The sequence below is a fragment of the Toxotes jaculatrix genome, chromosome 3 (assembly GCF_017976425.1).
Source record: "Toxotes jaculatrix isolate fToxJac2 chromosome 3, fToxJac2.pri, whole genome shotgun sequence".
In the NCBI taxonomy this organism is placed as follows: Eukaryota; Metazoa; Chordata; class Actinopteri; family Toxotidae; genus Toxotes; species Toxotes jaculatrix.
This window is the reverse complement of record NC_054396.1, coordinates 2,089,406-2,104,657: the sequence shown is the minus strand read 5'-3', so window position 1 is coordinate 2,104,657 and position 15,252 is coordinate 2,089,406. Positions and strand designations below refer to the sequence as shown.

The 15,252-nt window shown below is 42.4% G+C and overlaps 1 protein-coding gene across 1 annotated transcript; it reads left to right on the top strand.

The window, feature by feature from the left end:
• Positions 1 to 6,534: 6,534 nt before the first annotated feature.
• LOC121179315 (transcription factor 15-like) lies at positions 6,535 to 9,035 on the top strand. Its single transcript, XM_041034095.1, has 2 exons — positions 6,535 to 7,164; positions 7,961 to 9,035. The coding sequence occupies exons 1-2, from the start codon at positions 6,679 to 6,681 to the stop codon at positions 8,021 to 8,023; spliced, it is 549 nt and encodes a 182-aa protein (XP_040890029.1). The 5' UTR covers positions 6,535 to 6,678; the 3' UTR covers positions 8,024 to 9,035.
• The last annotated feature ends 6,217 nt before the right edge of the window (positions 9,036 to 15,252 follow it).

Below are 15,252 nucleotides of genomic sequence, written 5' to 3'. Positions count from 1 at the left end.
CCTCAGAGGTATTTACTGACCATTAACAGCTCGCTTAGCAAAAGAAGCTTAAAAGATGGAAGGTTCACACACCCTGCACCTCTGAACGAGAACAGCTGATCCCTGATTGTTGCCTTACCAGTGCCTGACGTTAGGAAGCCAGCTAAGAAGGAGCTATAGGTAAATATGATACGACTACCTAACACCTCAGACCCAAACATCCTGGGTCCTAACACCCCAGACCCGGATGATAAGTACTTATTTTAACCTAATCCTTCCTACACTTAATCAAGTCATTACTTTTTCATATTATGTAATGAAAACAATTAGTAAATTAATGGACTACTTGATCACCAGAAATCTAATTCACTCATGATCAGTTAGTTATATAGGTCATTTGTCAAGCACAAATGCTGGCTGTGCTCTTCTCTGTCTTATGTTGTTGTACATGTAAAATCTTTGGATTTTGGACAGTTGGTAAAAGAACACAAGCAACTGAACATAAATTAATCAATAATTAAAATATTTGTTAGCTGCAGCCCTTAAAGAAGCACAGACCAATCCTTTCACAGTAAAACTAAATGACAAAAATGAAAAATGGGGCTCACTTGACCCCTTCACGCCCTCTGCCCAGACTTACAGAAGGATATAGCCATAAAAACAAGGAATCATGCTCTGCTGTACATGTCGGCAAACATAAAACTTCCACTGCAGACAAAGGAGCGGAGCAGCACTGCGGGTCAACACTGCTTGCCAATCAACACGGAGGATATGACCATCATGTCCAGAGCAGGCAAAAATGACCTTAAGGCCAAAACGGATGAGTCTTTTTATAGCCTCCATTATCAGACCTCAAGTCATGTCTATTACATCATGTCAGACAAGGTTTTATAGCCAACCTGAAGATTTCTCTGGTGCGATAAACTTCACTGACCTGCAGAGGCTTTGGCTCCGAAGTCCCATGTGACTCTGGAGGAAGTTGACAGACGTGGGCTGGAGCTCAGCACGGTAGACATTAAAAGCTGCAGAGGGCTTCTCCAAAAGAATCATCGCGTGTGAGTCCACTTCCTGTATTACAGGGGTTGACTTGGTGTTCTGCCTGTTTGGGGGCCTTTGAGGATCCCAGCGAGAGATGATGACACACCAGGTCATCAGCCCCAGGATCAAGAAACAACTGCCTCTCTTAGATATTAATTCTATAAAGCAGCCTCAGGGTGTTTCTTTTAGCTCTGGTTTTACCTTTAGCAGTACAAAGTGTGACACACGCAAAAAAGTAAATCACCAATAAAAATGTGGTTTCCTCTTGTGGGACTAGGGACCAGTCTCAGACAGTGATGTCATTTCATGTGAAAAGACTAAACTTGGAGTCTTCAAACGAAGAATTTGTCAAGTTTAGTTTTATATCGTCTTCATAAGAAGAGGTGAGACAAATGGCGGATGTGGCTGAGGCCATTTGTTGAACTTCTACTGACACACCGCTCCACCTGTCCTGGCTGCTCAAACTGTCTGGAGCTGTGAAAGACGATCAGCATCCTCAGGAGGGAAAAATGCAGAGGAGGGTGGTGGGATGGGAGGAGGATGGGCTGAGTCTTATCTCGAGGTCACAGCAAGGGTCAAATGAAAGATAATACTGTTGCTACCATACTGGGGTTGGGGGGAGAGTTACAGTAGCTTTGCTCTGCATGAGAAATGCCAGCTAATTTACCTCAGCAGATGTCTGCACTGATGAATTTATCATTCAGTCGTCATCTGGGTTAACTGAGCGTCTCAATGGCTGCACCACAGCCTGAGGACCCTATAAACATTTTAAGATAGCTCGACTAAAAACACAGATTTGTAGTTTTTCCTGGCTTTAATTCATAAACCACTGAAAAAAACATACACCAGAGAAATCAGAACAATTACTAAATAGGCAATACATCTTAGCAAAATTAGCAAACTTAAACACATCAAGATTCCTTAATCAACAACAGCTATTCCAGTTCCATCTATTTCTTTGCTATTTAATGGAAAATTTACACTGTTAAATCATTATTTGCAATACAAAAGAAAATCAATGGAACTCCTTTTCCATTCTGCACAAAAAGAAATGTTGAGCTGACTTGAAATGAATGTAAATGTTGCACTCATAGCTTTTTATGAGGAACACCACACTAATCCTGGGTGGTTCCCTCTGCCCTCAAAACAGCCTCAGTTCATGTCATTAGAAGATGGTGAACTGTGGCCATAAAGGGATGAACATGGTCAGCAACAATATTCAGACACACTGTGACATTCAGACCACGACTGATCCAAAGAGTGAAAACATCCCCCACACACCATCACACCACCATCACCAGCCTGGACTGTTGATAGAAGGCAGGTTGGATCCATGGATTGTTGGATTCATGCTGTTGATCAGACCACGTCTCATTGTTCCAGTCTTCATCTGTCCAGTGTTAGTGAGCCTGTGTCAACTGCAGCCTCAGATCTCTGTTCTTGGCTGAGCGGACTGGAACCTGACGTGGTCTCTGCTGTTGTAGATCATCCACGTCAAGGTTGGACGTGTTGTTCATGCTTAGATGCTTTTCTGCTCGCCACAGTTGTACAATCTGAGTCAGCGTAGCCTTTCTGTTAGCTCCAACCTCGTCTGTCCATTCTCCTCTGACCTCTCTCATCAACAAGCTGTCTCCGTCCTCAGAGCTGCTGCTTCACTGGGTGTTTTTTTGTTTTTATTCTGAGTAAAAACTCTAGAGATCGCAGGAGATCAGCAGTTTCAGAAACACTCATTCCAGCCCATCTGACACCAACAATCATGCCACAGTCAAAGTCACTGAGATCACAATTTTTCCTCATTCTGATGTTTGATGTGAACATTAATGAAGCTCCTGACCTGTATCTGCAGGGTTTTAATCTTTGCACAGCTGCTACATGATTGGCTGACTGGATAAATTGCATGAATAAGCAGGTGTTCACAATGAAGGGCTCAGTGAGTGTAATGAAAGTTAATGAGAACATTTTTTCGGTGTGATTCAGTGAAGGTGAACAGTTTTTCCAGTGACACAAATCACACTGGACGTGTTGTTTTCATGTCCATGAAACTCTCACGTCCAAACTATTCAAACTATGCCAGTATGTGTCTTCCCCACCAACACTGTCTCCTGTCCCTCCTGTCAGTCTCTGCTGTGCTCCATCTCATAAAGCACCAACACACCCACACCCACGTGCACGCACACACACACACACACACACACACACGGACAAAGAAAAATTATAAAGGGCCCTTGCAGCAGACTGCAGCTGGCTGTTAGGAGGAGGCTCTTTTCTCTCTGGTGCAGCTGTTTCCGATGAGTCAAGTTATCTGACTACAGTCTTTCCCAGCAGCTTCCCTCACAGGAGACAACGCAGCGTCAATGCTAACCACTTATTTATTTATTGATATACAGCGATCAGCCATAACATTAAAATACATACATATTAATTGCTTATGGAAATAATTTTTGAAGGACCATTCTGTTGAAAGGTGTTGGTTCTGGTTGAGGGTCCAGTGCTTTGTAGTGTCTCTGCACTATCACTGCTCCATCGGTTTCTCCATTGATTTATTGGTTTTCATGGCCGACACACCCACAGCAGGAAAAGACAGCCAATTCCACCCAAAAAAAAAAAAAAAACCTGACAAATACTGTAAACACTGAGCTGTCTCTGTGTCTCTTTACAGGAGAATAAAACAAGTCTGGGACACTTCAGTTAATGTCATCTCCAGTGAGGAATCAGAAGCCTTGTGAGGCCGAGTCCACATTATAGTTTGCCACTGCAGTCAAAGCAAAGGTGTAAATAAAAAACATAAATGGCGGCTCCTGTTCAGTGACAGTGAGATAAAAAAACACTCCCAGCTGGGCTCGGTGATGAGTATAGGAGGGTCTGTCACTACAGCTTCCATGGTGTACACTCAGTGATTTAATTCACTGTCAATATAAAACATTTTATGTTTGGTGCAGCTTTAAACTTCACAGGACAAAGAGTTATTCAGTGAAATGGAAATAACATTTGTTAAATGGACTTCTGAACAGATGCCTTCCCCTCTAAGGACCTGGGACATAAAGTAATGCTCCTGTCTTAGAGACTTTTATCCCATGATGGTCTAACTGAAGCTTTTTCACCCTGGAAACAACAACATCCCTTTCTTCAGAAAGAGTATGACTAATAAGACACCACATTATTTGTTGGCGGTGTCATTCCATGATATTAGTATCATCTTAAAAATAAGCATTTAGTGAAACCCTGGCACACATTCCACCCTCCTCATCCTTCATTCGTACTTTAACTAACTCTACAGGCATGTAATAGCATTCCTTTAAGTTGATGCGAGGTGGGGGGGCAGTGAAGTATTTACAGCTCTAACCTGTGATGTGTCTGCAGTGTTGGGAGAGAGAAAGTGCAGAGGGGTCGTGTTGCTGGCTGGCCAAGCGTGGTAAAACACCATGGTGCCCCGCTTTATGAGTGGAACCATGTTCTGCACAGGTCACTGTTGTTGGTGCAGCTGAGCTGGGGGACCAGGGGCTGCTGGTGTCCCGGTTTGATGTGTCAAGGGGTTGTGTTTGTAAAAACAGACCCTTTGATGACACTCTCTCCCTTTTGCAGCAGCCTCCCCCCTCCCCTCCCTCCCAAGCTCCATCAGCACCAGTCAATCTGGAAGCCATTTGCTCGGTTTTCACAGAGAAGGTTCAGGCGTGATCACCTCCAGCATCTGCTCAGTGTTTATTTACCCAGAGCACTTAACCCATTAGGCAAACTGAAACTGGGCAACTGTAGAGCCACTGACCACATTGGCCCTCTGAGGGAAGCAGCCAAGCACTGGTGCTGAATATGTTTCTATAATCTGGACATACAACCCGTTTACACATGATATGACTGCACCTTATACTGCACACGAAAGATGCTTCTTTAGTATTTTAATGTGTTTTACTTGGTGCTTTTCCAGACAGTGATTTGCTTGTAGACTAAAAACACTTCAGCTGATTGATCAACTGATTAATATATCTTTAAAAAAAATCTTATCATCATGTGAAGCTCATATCACACTTATCCCATAGGAGAGGGTGAAGGCCACAGCACTGGAGTGGTAGATGCATTCAGATTCTTTACTTATGTAACAGTTGCACTGCTACAGTGTATGAATACTCTGTTAGAAGTGAAAGCCCTGCATTCAAAAATGTACATGAGTATTCATAGTGCTCATTCAGACAGAAAGGCCCGTGTCAGAGTCAGTGTTGCATTCTTTATGTCCTGTTTCGTTTTGTTTTTTTTTTTATTATGGAGCTGTTTCTAAATGATTTCACATGTTGTTGAGCAGTGTCATTTAGAAAATCTCACCACATTTTATGCACTGATCATACACTCACCTTGTTCATTAGGTGCACCGAGGTAAAACTAAAGCAGTCTAAGGGGACTGTGGGAGAATGATTAGGGGGAGGGGGCATCACAAAAAAGAGGAAGGTGATGTATTTTTTCTTTTTCCTTAAGGAAGGATAATTTGACTTTTTAAGGAGAGCAGAGGACAATCTTTTAACTATCACTGTCTCATCTCATTTATTTTCCTCAACATAATTAGTAATTAGTGACTGAGCAGTGTCTCTGCAGAGAGCGTGTCATTTTGCAGTGGCCCACAGTAGCTCCCACCTTGACTGGATTAGCAGCAGAACCACACGTGAAGTTAAGTTTATCATTGAGAATAATAACCTGTAAGAGCAGATTTAACACCACACATTTCCAATTTCATCTACAAACAGGCTCTGACTGTGGCTGCTTACAGCTCTTCAGTCCACACTAATCTGATAGTTAGTTGATGGTTGCTGCAATTTTTGTTGCCACACCTGCTGATGCTGTTGCATTAGGAGCTAACAGCCCTGTAGGCTATCCTGAAGATTATAACGTGACTGTTCTTTAACTGATTAGAGAAGTGTTGCTTGTTTTAGCTTGTGCTGCATTAAACCAAGGCATTTCTAAATATTGTATTTCTATTATTATGTAATATGTCTATTTTAGTTACCCTCATTGATGTAAAACACAGTTGTATTAGACTGCATTGGTCTCAGACAGGGGTGCCTATAAACTGACTGTTGAGTGTGTTTTATGTAAAGTTTTCATCTGCAGGGCACAGGAACCAGGTGGCAAACAAAAAGCCCAGTATTTGTCTGTGAAATGTTGACTCCAAGCACAAAGTGGCATCATCGAACCATTCAGTGACCCACTGCACTCTGCATCTGAAACCATCAGTGTGAATGTGTGTGTCATGTGCCCTGAAGAGTCAGTTTAAATAAAGGCATTAATAAATCTGTGCCACTGTTTGCTCCCTGCGCTCTCCTCTCATAAAAACTGACGGCTCTCTCAGTTTGGTTTGATGAACACCGTGCCATAGGTAAGGTACCAAACTGGAGTCTGTGACTTTTAGGACCAAAACATTTGGAGGATGGAGCCTCTTCATGCGCCCCACCCCTCCCTTACAGCTCGGAGCTTCCTGCGGCTCCTATAAGAGCCCTCCCTGTCATGATGAGTGTCACTCTGGGCCATGGTGTGGGGAATTGTCAAAACAAACTGTGGATTTGTGTTGACCAAACCTCGGAGTGACAGCTACCTCTACGCACGGCTCTTCTCTGCGTGCAGCTGCTTTCTGCTTCAAGATAAGGGACTGCTTTTCCACAGAGAGACACTTGCTTACCTATGATGGCTTTCACCATGCTGAGGCCGGTGTCCACTCATCCCTTCTCTTACCCCGCTGACCTGACGTTGATGTCGGATGACGAGGAGGGGAACCGCAGCGAGAGCGACGGCAGCACCGACCAGGGCTACGGCTGCTGCGGGACTCCGGGGGAGAGTTACCGGCGGGAGTCCGGCGGCGTGGTGGTGCGGCAGCGGAACGCCGCTAACGCCCGGGAGAGATATCGGACCCAGAATGTCAACACGGCCTTCACGGCGCTGCGGACACTTATCCCCACAGAACCAGTGGACAGAAAACTCTCCAAAATCGAGACGCTGCGCCTGGCGTCCAGCTACATCTCACACTTGGCCAACGTGCTGGTGGTCGGGGACGGGAGGGAGGACGGCCAGCCGTGCCTGAGTGCCGTCTACAAGGAGCTGAAGGGGAGCGGAGAGAGCAAACAGCCCCGAACTATCTGCACATTCTGCCTAAGCAACCAACGGAAAGGGGTAAAATATTCAACCCATCTGCACTTAAACACAGATATGACCCAAACTCCGTCTGAAGATTTTATTATTTTAAAGTTTCTTTCACATTGGAAAGAAACACACATAACGCAGAAATTATTTCAAGTGTTCTTATGAATCCTCAGACTCGATGGTTTAATACGGCTTATGTCGCCGCTTATTCTCGCACCATTTGTCCTGTTAAATATAAAACAGAAGTCTCAGATGTGTGTGTTGTCAGTTGGTGTGATTTCTGTGCAAACAAAAGAGCACACACAGGTGATATTCTGTCATCTGTGTGTGCTTTTTACTTCAGCATTGTTTTATTATTTTACTCCAGAATTTAGGAATGTGAGCTATGAATTTCATTGGAAAACTGCTCATATAGCCAAAGCCTCTTTAATATTCCACAGAAGCATTGTGTTTGAGGAAATTTCCATCTCTGCTTGACTGGACTTTTGCAACAGTTCATCAGTTGGTTAAATGTTTGACTGGAATGAGTCTGCTCCAGTTTAGTTGGAGATCGTATGACACAGTGGGGTTAAGATGAGCTGCATGCATTCTAGTAAAATGGACATGGTCCGTCTTGGCATTCAAATCCCTCTGCTGGGACTTGGAGCTTATTTATAGGTTCCATATCAGTGCATGAAGATATCCTTTAAAGGAAAGCGCTGTTTTATTCATTCTGGAAAACTATGTAATTGCAGTGAACCGTTGTATGTGCTGTTAAAATAGTCAGAAACTGAACAGTGATGATGTTTGAACTGACATCGCCAATCATCTGCCTCTTTGTTCACAGGTGACGGACAGACGAGACTGTGTGAAGATGCATGGGAACAGGGGGAGACAAATCAGTCGGTGATGAAACTGAGTGGAGCGTCTCTTCAGCAGCTGTTCCTATGGTCCAGAACCATTTCAGCATGAAAACAGTTCTTAAAGGACTATTCTGGCCTTTTGGGAGTTTGCCTCATTGGTCACTTTACCCTGTGTGATGCTGGAAGATTGACACCAACACTCTTTTCAGGGTATCAGCTGGTGTTTCAGATAAACACCAGTGTAAAGTGAGAAAATCAGAGCGTCTTTCAGGAGAAGAATAGCTCTTAGCCTGAGTCTCTAAGCACAATGTTCTTATTTACACAGGAAGTGAGTAACATCAGAATGTCACTGTTATTTATACTTTACTAATGATGAAGACAGAAAAAACATTTACAGCAGCTTCAAATCCACAGCCCACTGAATAGACATCATGACCTGCTGTGGATTAAAGGTTTATAATCATACAGCACTATGAGTGATATAAGAAATAATGGATAATAAGTAACCATATGCTTAATGGCACAGTCTTTAATCCAAATGTGAATGGAAGGATATCCTGGCCATTCAGATTCACAACACAAGAACTGGACATTCAGATGAACTTTCTTTCTTATGAACTGAAAACAGATGATAACTGCACTAAACTTTTGTTACCAAGCTTTTGTGATCCTGCTTCAGGTTTGTTTACATAAATAATGTTTTTTTTTTATTCATTGCTCAAAATCTTTATTTACATATGTGAAATTACAAATAATTTCTAGTATCAAATAATTGAGGCCTTTGGTGCCTGTCCACTCACATGGGTAAAATATTCATGAGACTAAACTCCCATAAAGGTTTGCATGGTTCTTAAAGATGAAACTAAGATGTTCTGGGGAAGCTTGGCTCACAAACAGACTCGTAAAGCGGAGCAGTTTCAGGCATAATATGTGAGAGGACAGACCACTCCATCCACCAAGCTGCTGTTGTAAGGTTATGCGCAGCAGGAGACATCTGTGGGACACTTTTTCGTTTGCTTTTTCATTACATGTTGTAATCTACTTTGAAATTAAATTTATTTTTACACAGACATGCCTCTCTTGTACTTTGCCTTCAGTGTGATGGCAGTGTGTTTTGAAGTCGTTGCATGATCTCTTAACAATGGTTTGAATTATTTTTCATTAACAATGAAGAGTTTTGCTGCTTTTTAAATTTCCCATAGTTGCATCGAGTCATGCAGATAGTTTTAGTTGTCTCTAACATTTCCGTCTTCAGACAAATACAATGAAAGCGTCCTTGTTACTCTGGATTTTCCACAAAATGTTTTTCAGTGGAATGACTTTCTAATGAAGAAATATGAAAGGCGTAGACAGTGTCTTCTGAAAACTGTCCACATCTACTGTCCATTAATTGGAAGCAGAAACCTCAGAGCAACACATCTCAAAACCTGGATATTTAAAACCAAAACTATCTGTGTGGCAAGATACTGTAAGAATTAAGTGGCAAAATATAATTCTGTAATTTGTGTGAACTGGCCCTTTAACACATTTTCAGATCAGTGATGTTGCAAAAAAAAAAGTAGGCCCTGTAACTGTCCCCCCTCAGATCTCTATTGTCTTCAGCCAAGACCACAAGAGAACAAACCCCTCCAACCATTATTGGCATCGTCTGTGGGCTGCTCAGGAGAGGAAACCTATAAGGGGATTTCCAATGAAGGTTTACCTTCTTCATCTGAGTTATGCCAAGGAATCTCTACAGAGGAAGTAATCAATCTTTTCCTCAGTGGGTTCTCTCTGAAACCACCGTATCCCAGCAGTCCCTGACCACAGAGAGTCCTGTCAGGGTGGTAGGTGCTGAATGCCAGTTAGGAAGGCATGAATCAGAGCTAACTCTGGGAAAAGGTAAAGACAAAACAGGAAAGACACAAATTAGTGTTGTTGGATCTATTGTGGTGACTGGTGATTACTCATAGGGACCATCAGGGAATGTAGCACATTACTGGACTCGTGCCAACACGATCAACCACAGAGAGGAAGGAACAGAGTTGAAAGTTTGGTGTTAGAGTTGAAGGAGCAGTTTTTTAAAAATGCAATTGTAAGGTCATAAATCTGTGCAGTCTTGTGTTTGGAAAATGTCTCATTATTTTTTCATTGATAATACTCCATTGAAAGTTTTGTACTTTTGGATCAGTATCCAGGAAAATACAGAAATCTGAGGGCTGATCTTTGGCCTGAATCTGCTGTGGCAGTAAATTTCCCAGTTTGGGATCCACATGTGGTGTTGATCAGTCACAGCTAATATCACCTAGCACCCTGTGTCCAGACAAACACAGCTGCTGATGAATTAATGTTATAGATCACACCAGGAGGGCTCTGTGGACTCTGTGAGAATCAGTTTACACACAGAGACAGAAATACAGTTCTTTAAATTGGAAGTACTCAAAGGTCTTCAGAAAGTGCTCATGGGATGAATGCCAGCAATTCGATTTGAAAAATCGACACCACATTACCTCGCAACAGTCACAGAATGGGATGAAAATTAAAGTAGACAAGATGTCCAGTGTGATGGATTACCTTATTCAAAGAAGTTTAAGGTCTTTGAAAGTTGGTTTTCATGGTAAAGTGAACTGAACATTTAAAAACACTGCAGTATTCTTGAAACAAAGCATGTTAAAGGATTAGTTAGACATTTGGGAAAATATACTCTTATTCATTTCCTTGCAGAGAGTTAGATGCAGCTCAGGTCAGTATGTGGACTGGAAAGTGGGGGAAACAGTCTCTAAAGGTGACACATTACATCTCAAATGTAAAAATAAATGGCAAGGTGCAGTGTTTCAGTGGGTCATGAGCCCAATTATTTCTCGGCTAGCTGTTTCCCCCTGTGTGCTTTAACCATGTTAACAGGCTGCTAGCTGTACATTCATACTTACTGTCCAGACATGACAGTGATATCAATCTTCTCATCTAACTCTTGCCAAGAAAGCAAATCAGTGTCCCCAGATGTCTGACTGTTTGGTAAACATGCCAAATCCATATGATCCCTAACGCATACGATAACATACACAGTGTGTCAGCAGAGGGATTGATTCATTTAGGGTTTTTACTCAACCTCTACACTAGAAAGTGTAGAGGTTGATCTCCAGAGGAATACTGCACTGTGGATTCCTGTAGGTCTTTTTGCTACAGCTGAACATTTCTATAGAAGCTGTGGTTTGTCATAGAAGAACATAATCTGTGCATGTGACATGTCTTTGTGTTATGTTGAGAGTAGTATAACTGTGTACTCTACAACACTTTACCTAGGGCCTCTGCATTTCAAACCTAACTATTTCTTATAAAAAGGCCCCAAAAGTTACTCATTATCAGGCTGTGTGGTGCAACAGCCCAGTCACAGCCACCCATGAGATTTATCACAGATTTTAAGCATTTGACAACACAGTTATGACTAAACTGAATCCTTTAAATCACCCTGAAGTGATGTTTGGAGGTACACCCTCTTTCTGAAAGAAAGTTATTGCAGTCACAGTCCTCTGGGGCGGCACAAATAACTGCACACTTGCATAAAGCATTCCAGCCCCCCACTTTCTCTCCACCTGTCAGTGCTAAAGCCTAATTAGAAGCTGCTGTGTGAGCTTATCCTGCAGCTCCAAGGGCTCGGTGCAGCCCTGCTCAATGGCTCCCAGAGGCCACCGCCCCCCCCCTCCCTCGGGCAGGAAGATGTCATAGAGGAACAGGAAGGAAAAGGCCTGAACGCTAGACCCTGCCAAGGCCCTCCCTGTGGGCCCTGGGTCAGTGCCAGTTTTGACATCAATTGGGTTCAGATGGCCCACCGCGCTCAGCTGATGCTTATTTTAATTCCTGGGTGGGAAAGCATGCCTGACCAAAACTCTGAGTCAGAGTCAATGAGCAGTTTTTTGATCGAATTCACTGAATGGGTTTGTTCCACAGGTCACATTAAGCATAATATAAAACATTTAGAAGTGAGTTCTCCTCTTAATCATGTAACATGTAAATAAAATCTGAGGTATATATGAGATATGATTACACTGATATGAATCTGTGGACATTAGAAATTTTAAAATACATGCACGTCATCAATTGATACGGCTGAATCACTGAATTTACTTGCAAGTACGTCCATAAGTGACTGTGACAGGTGTTGATCCTAGAGACTTTTAGACACAATTAGTGCTATAGTTATAATTTATATTATTTTGAATAGTTTAAATGCAGTGGTGAGATGGAAAGTCTGGAGCAACCACCTCTGACTGGTGGTTCGTTGTGAACTGTAGTGATATCCTTGAACAGGACAGTATAAAGTTCCATCTAAAAGTCAAAGACACCAGTGGTGTTTTCCTGATCTTCCTGAGCTCCATCTGTTTAGCATTAATCGGAAATACCATGGGGCAAAGAGGAAGGACTGGGATTACAATATAGTTCCCCTCCATCACACTTTGCCCTCCACAGACCCATATGGTCCTGTATCTCAATTGCTTGAAAGGGCAGACACCTTCCACCCCCTTGCTTCCTCTTGTTCAGCCCTATAGTTCCACTGCAGACCAATCTGTCAGAGGAGATAATCACCGACGGACATGCACTCTGAGCCCTTTCATGGGACAGCAGCCTTGGATAGGCTGCTTCCGATTTTTATGATTGTTTTCCATTGATGGGTGGAGTGGGAGAACAGGGAGCAACCTAATCCTCTGCAGCAGCCAAACAGACACTCACGGAGCTACACGCAGTAGTGTGTGTGTGTGTGTTTAAGTGTGCCTGTGTGTACCTCTTCATAGTTCAAGTTAGAAAACTATTTGAAGGCCAAGACAAACACACAGTTTTTAGTCTGAGATGAGAATTGCAATGAGAATTACTTCCAGCAAGTTTATTTGTTAGAAGGGACATGACACAAAACAATTCCCCTTTAGAGGATATCTGAAAACGTAGTCCTAAGTGAATGTGACTCTGATCTAAGTGGACATTAGAGAAGCTTAAGGCACATCAGCAAATACCTCAGCACTGAACTGTGGTGGTTGTCACCTGGGCCCACAGAGCATATGCGAAGATGCTCAGTAGATTCAGATGAGCTTACAGACCCTACAGCAACAGTGTTTAGTTCAGGCTGTAAACCTGATATATCAGAGCAGATGAGTGTGTATGGGTGTGTGATGTCCCAAAAGCTTTCTTATTTGAGGCATTATGTTTTCTGTAATTTTTTATTTATTTTTTTTTTTTACACAAGTTTTATTCAGCATATTCAGTCTGAGCAATCTACAGAGTAAAACCCCTTTTCCAAACATAAAGCTGATTCTCCAGAAGGGCATTTCCCATCCACTTCTTTCCGGCAGATAATTAAACTGCACTGTGCACTTCCCTTCAGCCCTAAAAGTTTGCTGCACAGTAATCACAGGTAGCCTGTGTTTGGCAGAGATTTTTAGATGATAATTGTTCCCGTGTTCCAGAGAAACACGCACACACACATTGTGACATATACTAAGTTGTGACATTTACTGGAAAACCTCCCCTCAGTATAAGGAAGCCTGTAAATTTTGCATTTTAACAAAACATGAACAATAAATGCAATTGTTCACTGCGTGGAGCCTCCGCTAACTGGGAGATGAATGGGGTAAAGAGTATACGTCTGAAAACTTTGAACCAGTGTCAACACCTACAGCAATTGTTTGGAGGATATCCTCAATCAAGGCCCAAAAAGCACAATGAATAGGCTCACTGACAGAAACCCGCTGGCCCCGATAACCTCCTTGAACTGCCTGCTGTGTGCAGGAGAAGAATTAGTGTCCTAGATCCAGCTCAAAGCACAACACCACAGTGACATCTGAACTTTGTTTCTCATTGAACAGTGGCAGAATGAGACTCCTGCCATTTCAAACATGTCACTCATCTGATGGTGGCTTGCAAGATAAAACTTGCTATGGTTCAGGCTGTACTGTATTCATATTCATGACTGGATGAACCTGTTAGGTGGCCAAACGGAAAAAAAAATGTGTTGATTGTCCCCTATTTACAAGCACCACCACCCTCACCCTCCCACTGTGCCGCTTGTGTACCCGGTGCCTTCCAAGTTTCTTTTCAGTAGAATGTGCACAACAGACTACGCATGACACCTCCCTTTTGTTTAGACATTCAGAAAACTACCAGTAAGCCTGGAATACTACCTGGCCCTAGATTTCTCAATTAATGGAAATGCTTTTAATTAAAAACTAATAGATTTCTGAATGTGCTCCATGTGCACACAATATTAACTAATGCAAGTCACACAATTAGCTTTTGACACAGGTCCCATCACTCGCTGTCAGGTCATTGCTCAGAAAAGAACTCAAATGCACGACTCCAGGGCACAGGGGTAGGAGGAAAAGAGGTGGAAAGAACAATTAAACACAGGTGAAACACATTAAGGCGGAGCAGGTAATCAAAACTGAAGGAAAATACAAGAGGGCAGGAAGTGAATCTAGAACTAAACAGGCAGGTAGTGATTACAAAATAAGACATGAACCAAATGTAAAAGGCAACACAAGGGAACAGAGACATCAGACCAGACTTAAGGGCTGGACATGATACACACAAATTGCAAAGTTGAAATCAATGAAATTATATATAACCAACTGTCGCAAATTTAACCTGGGGCTTTTTGAGACACTGGGGTCCTGGGCCTTGGGCCAGTTGCCTACATTGCCCAGTTGGCAATCCAGACTTGACCTTACATTGTTTTAGTGTCTGTTTGACTGCTGCAGAGGATTAGGTTGCTCCCTGTTCTCCCAATCCACCCATCAATAGAAAGTGCATAGTTAGCTAAGATAACAACAATCAAAGTCCAAAACATCTAATAACAGTGGTAGAAGTAATAGTAATATTTGTTTTGACTTTTACAAATGCAATTAAAATGTTCTTCCTAAAAGAGCGAAAAACACAAGTACATAAATATCGTGAACAAGAGCAAAGTCAGATTTCTAGGAAAGAACCTGAGTAGAACTGTACAAGGAAAGTAAAAGATAATAATAAAATATTATGTTAAAGAATGTCCAGTGTGTTAAGAAATCATTTTAAAGATGGCAGGGGCTGTGCACCCTGAGCTCCTGAGTCTGGACACACAAGTCTTAGAACCCTGATGGCAAAGCCTGATCCCCTTTTACAAGTATTAATCCTTTATGCTGTGCTGTAAGTATAGTATGCGTTATCTTACAGTGTTATGAATGACTACACTGTATATTTGCACAAGTCTGTAGGTGGGTCCAGAGATGAGCAGACTCAAATGCAGTGTGTATGTTTTTGAATGTTGGGGTGC

Coding starts and splice junctions, on each gene's coding strand:
- LOC121179315 (XM_041034095.1), top strand. CDS start 6,679: ATGATGGCTTTCACCATGCTGAGGCCGGTGTCCACTCATCCCTTCTCT. Junction 7,165..7,960: donor TAAGCAACCAACGGAAAGGG/GTAAAATATTCA, acceptor CTTTGTTCACAG/GTGACGGACAGACGAGACTG.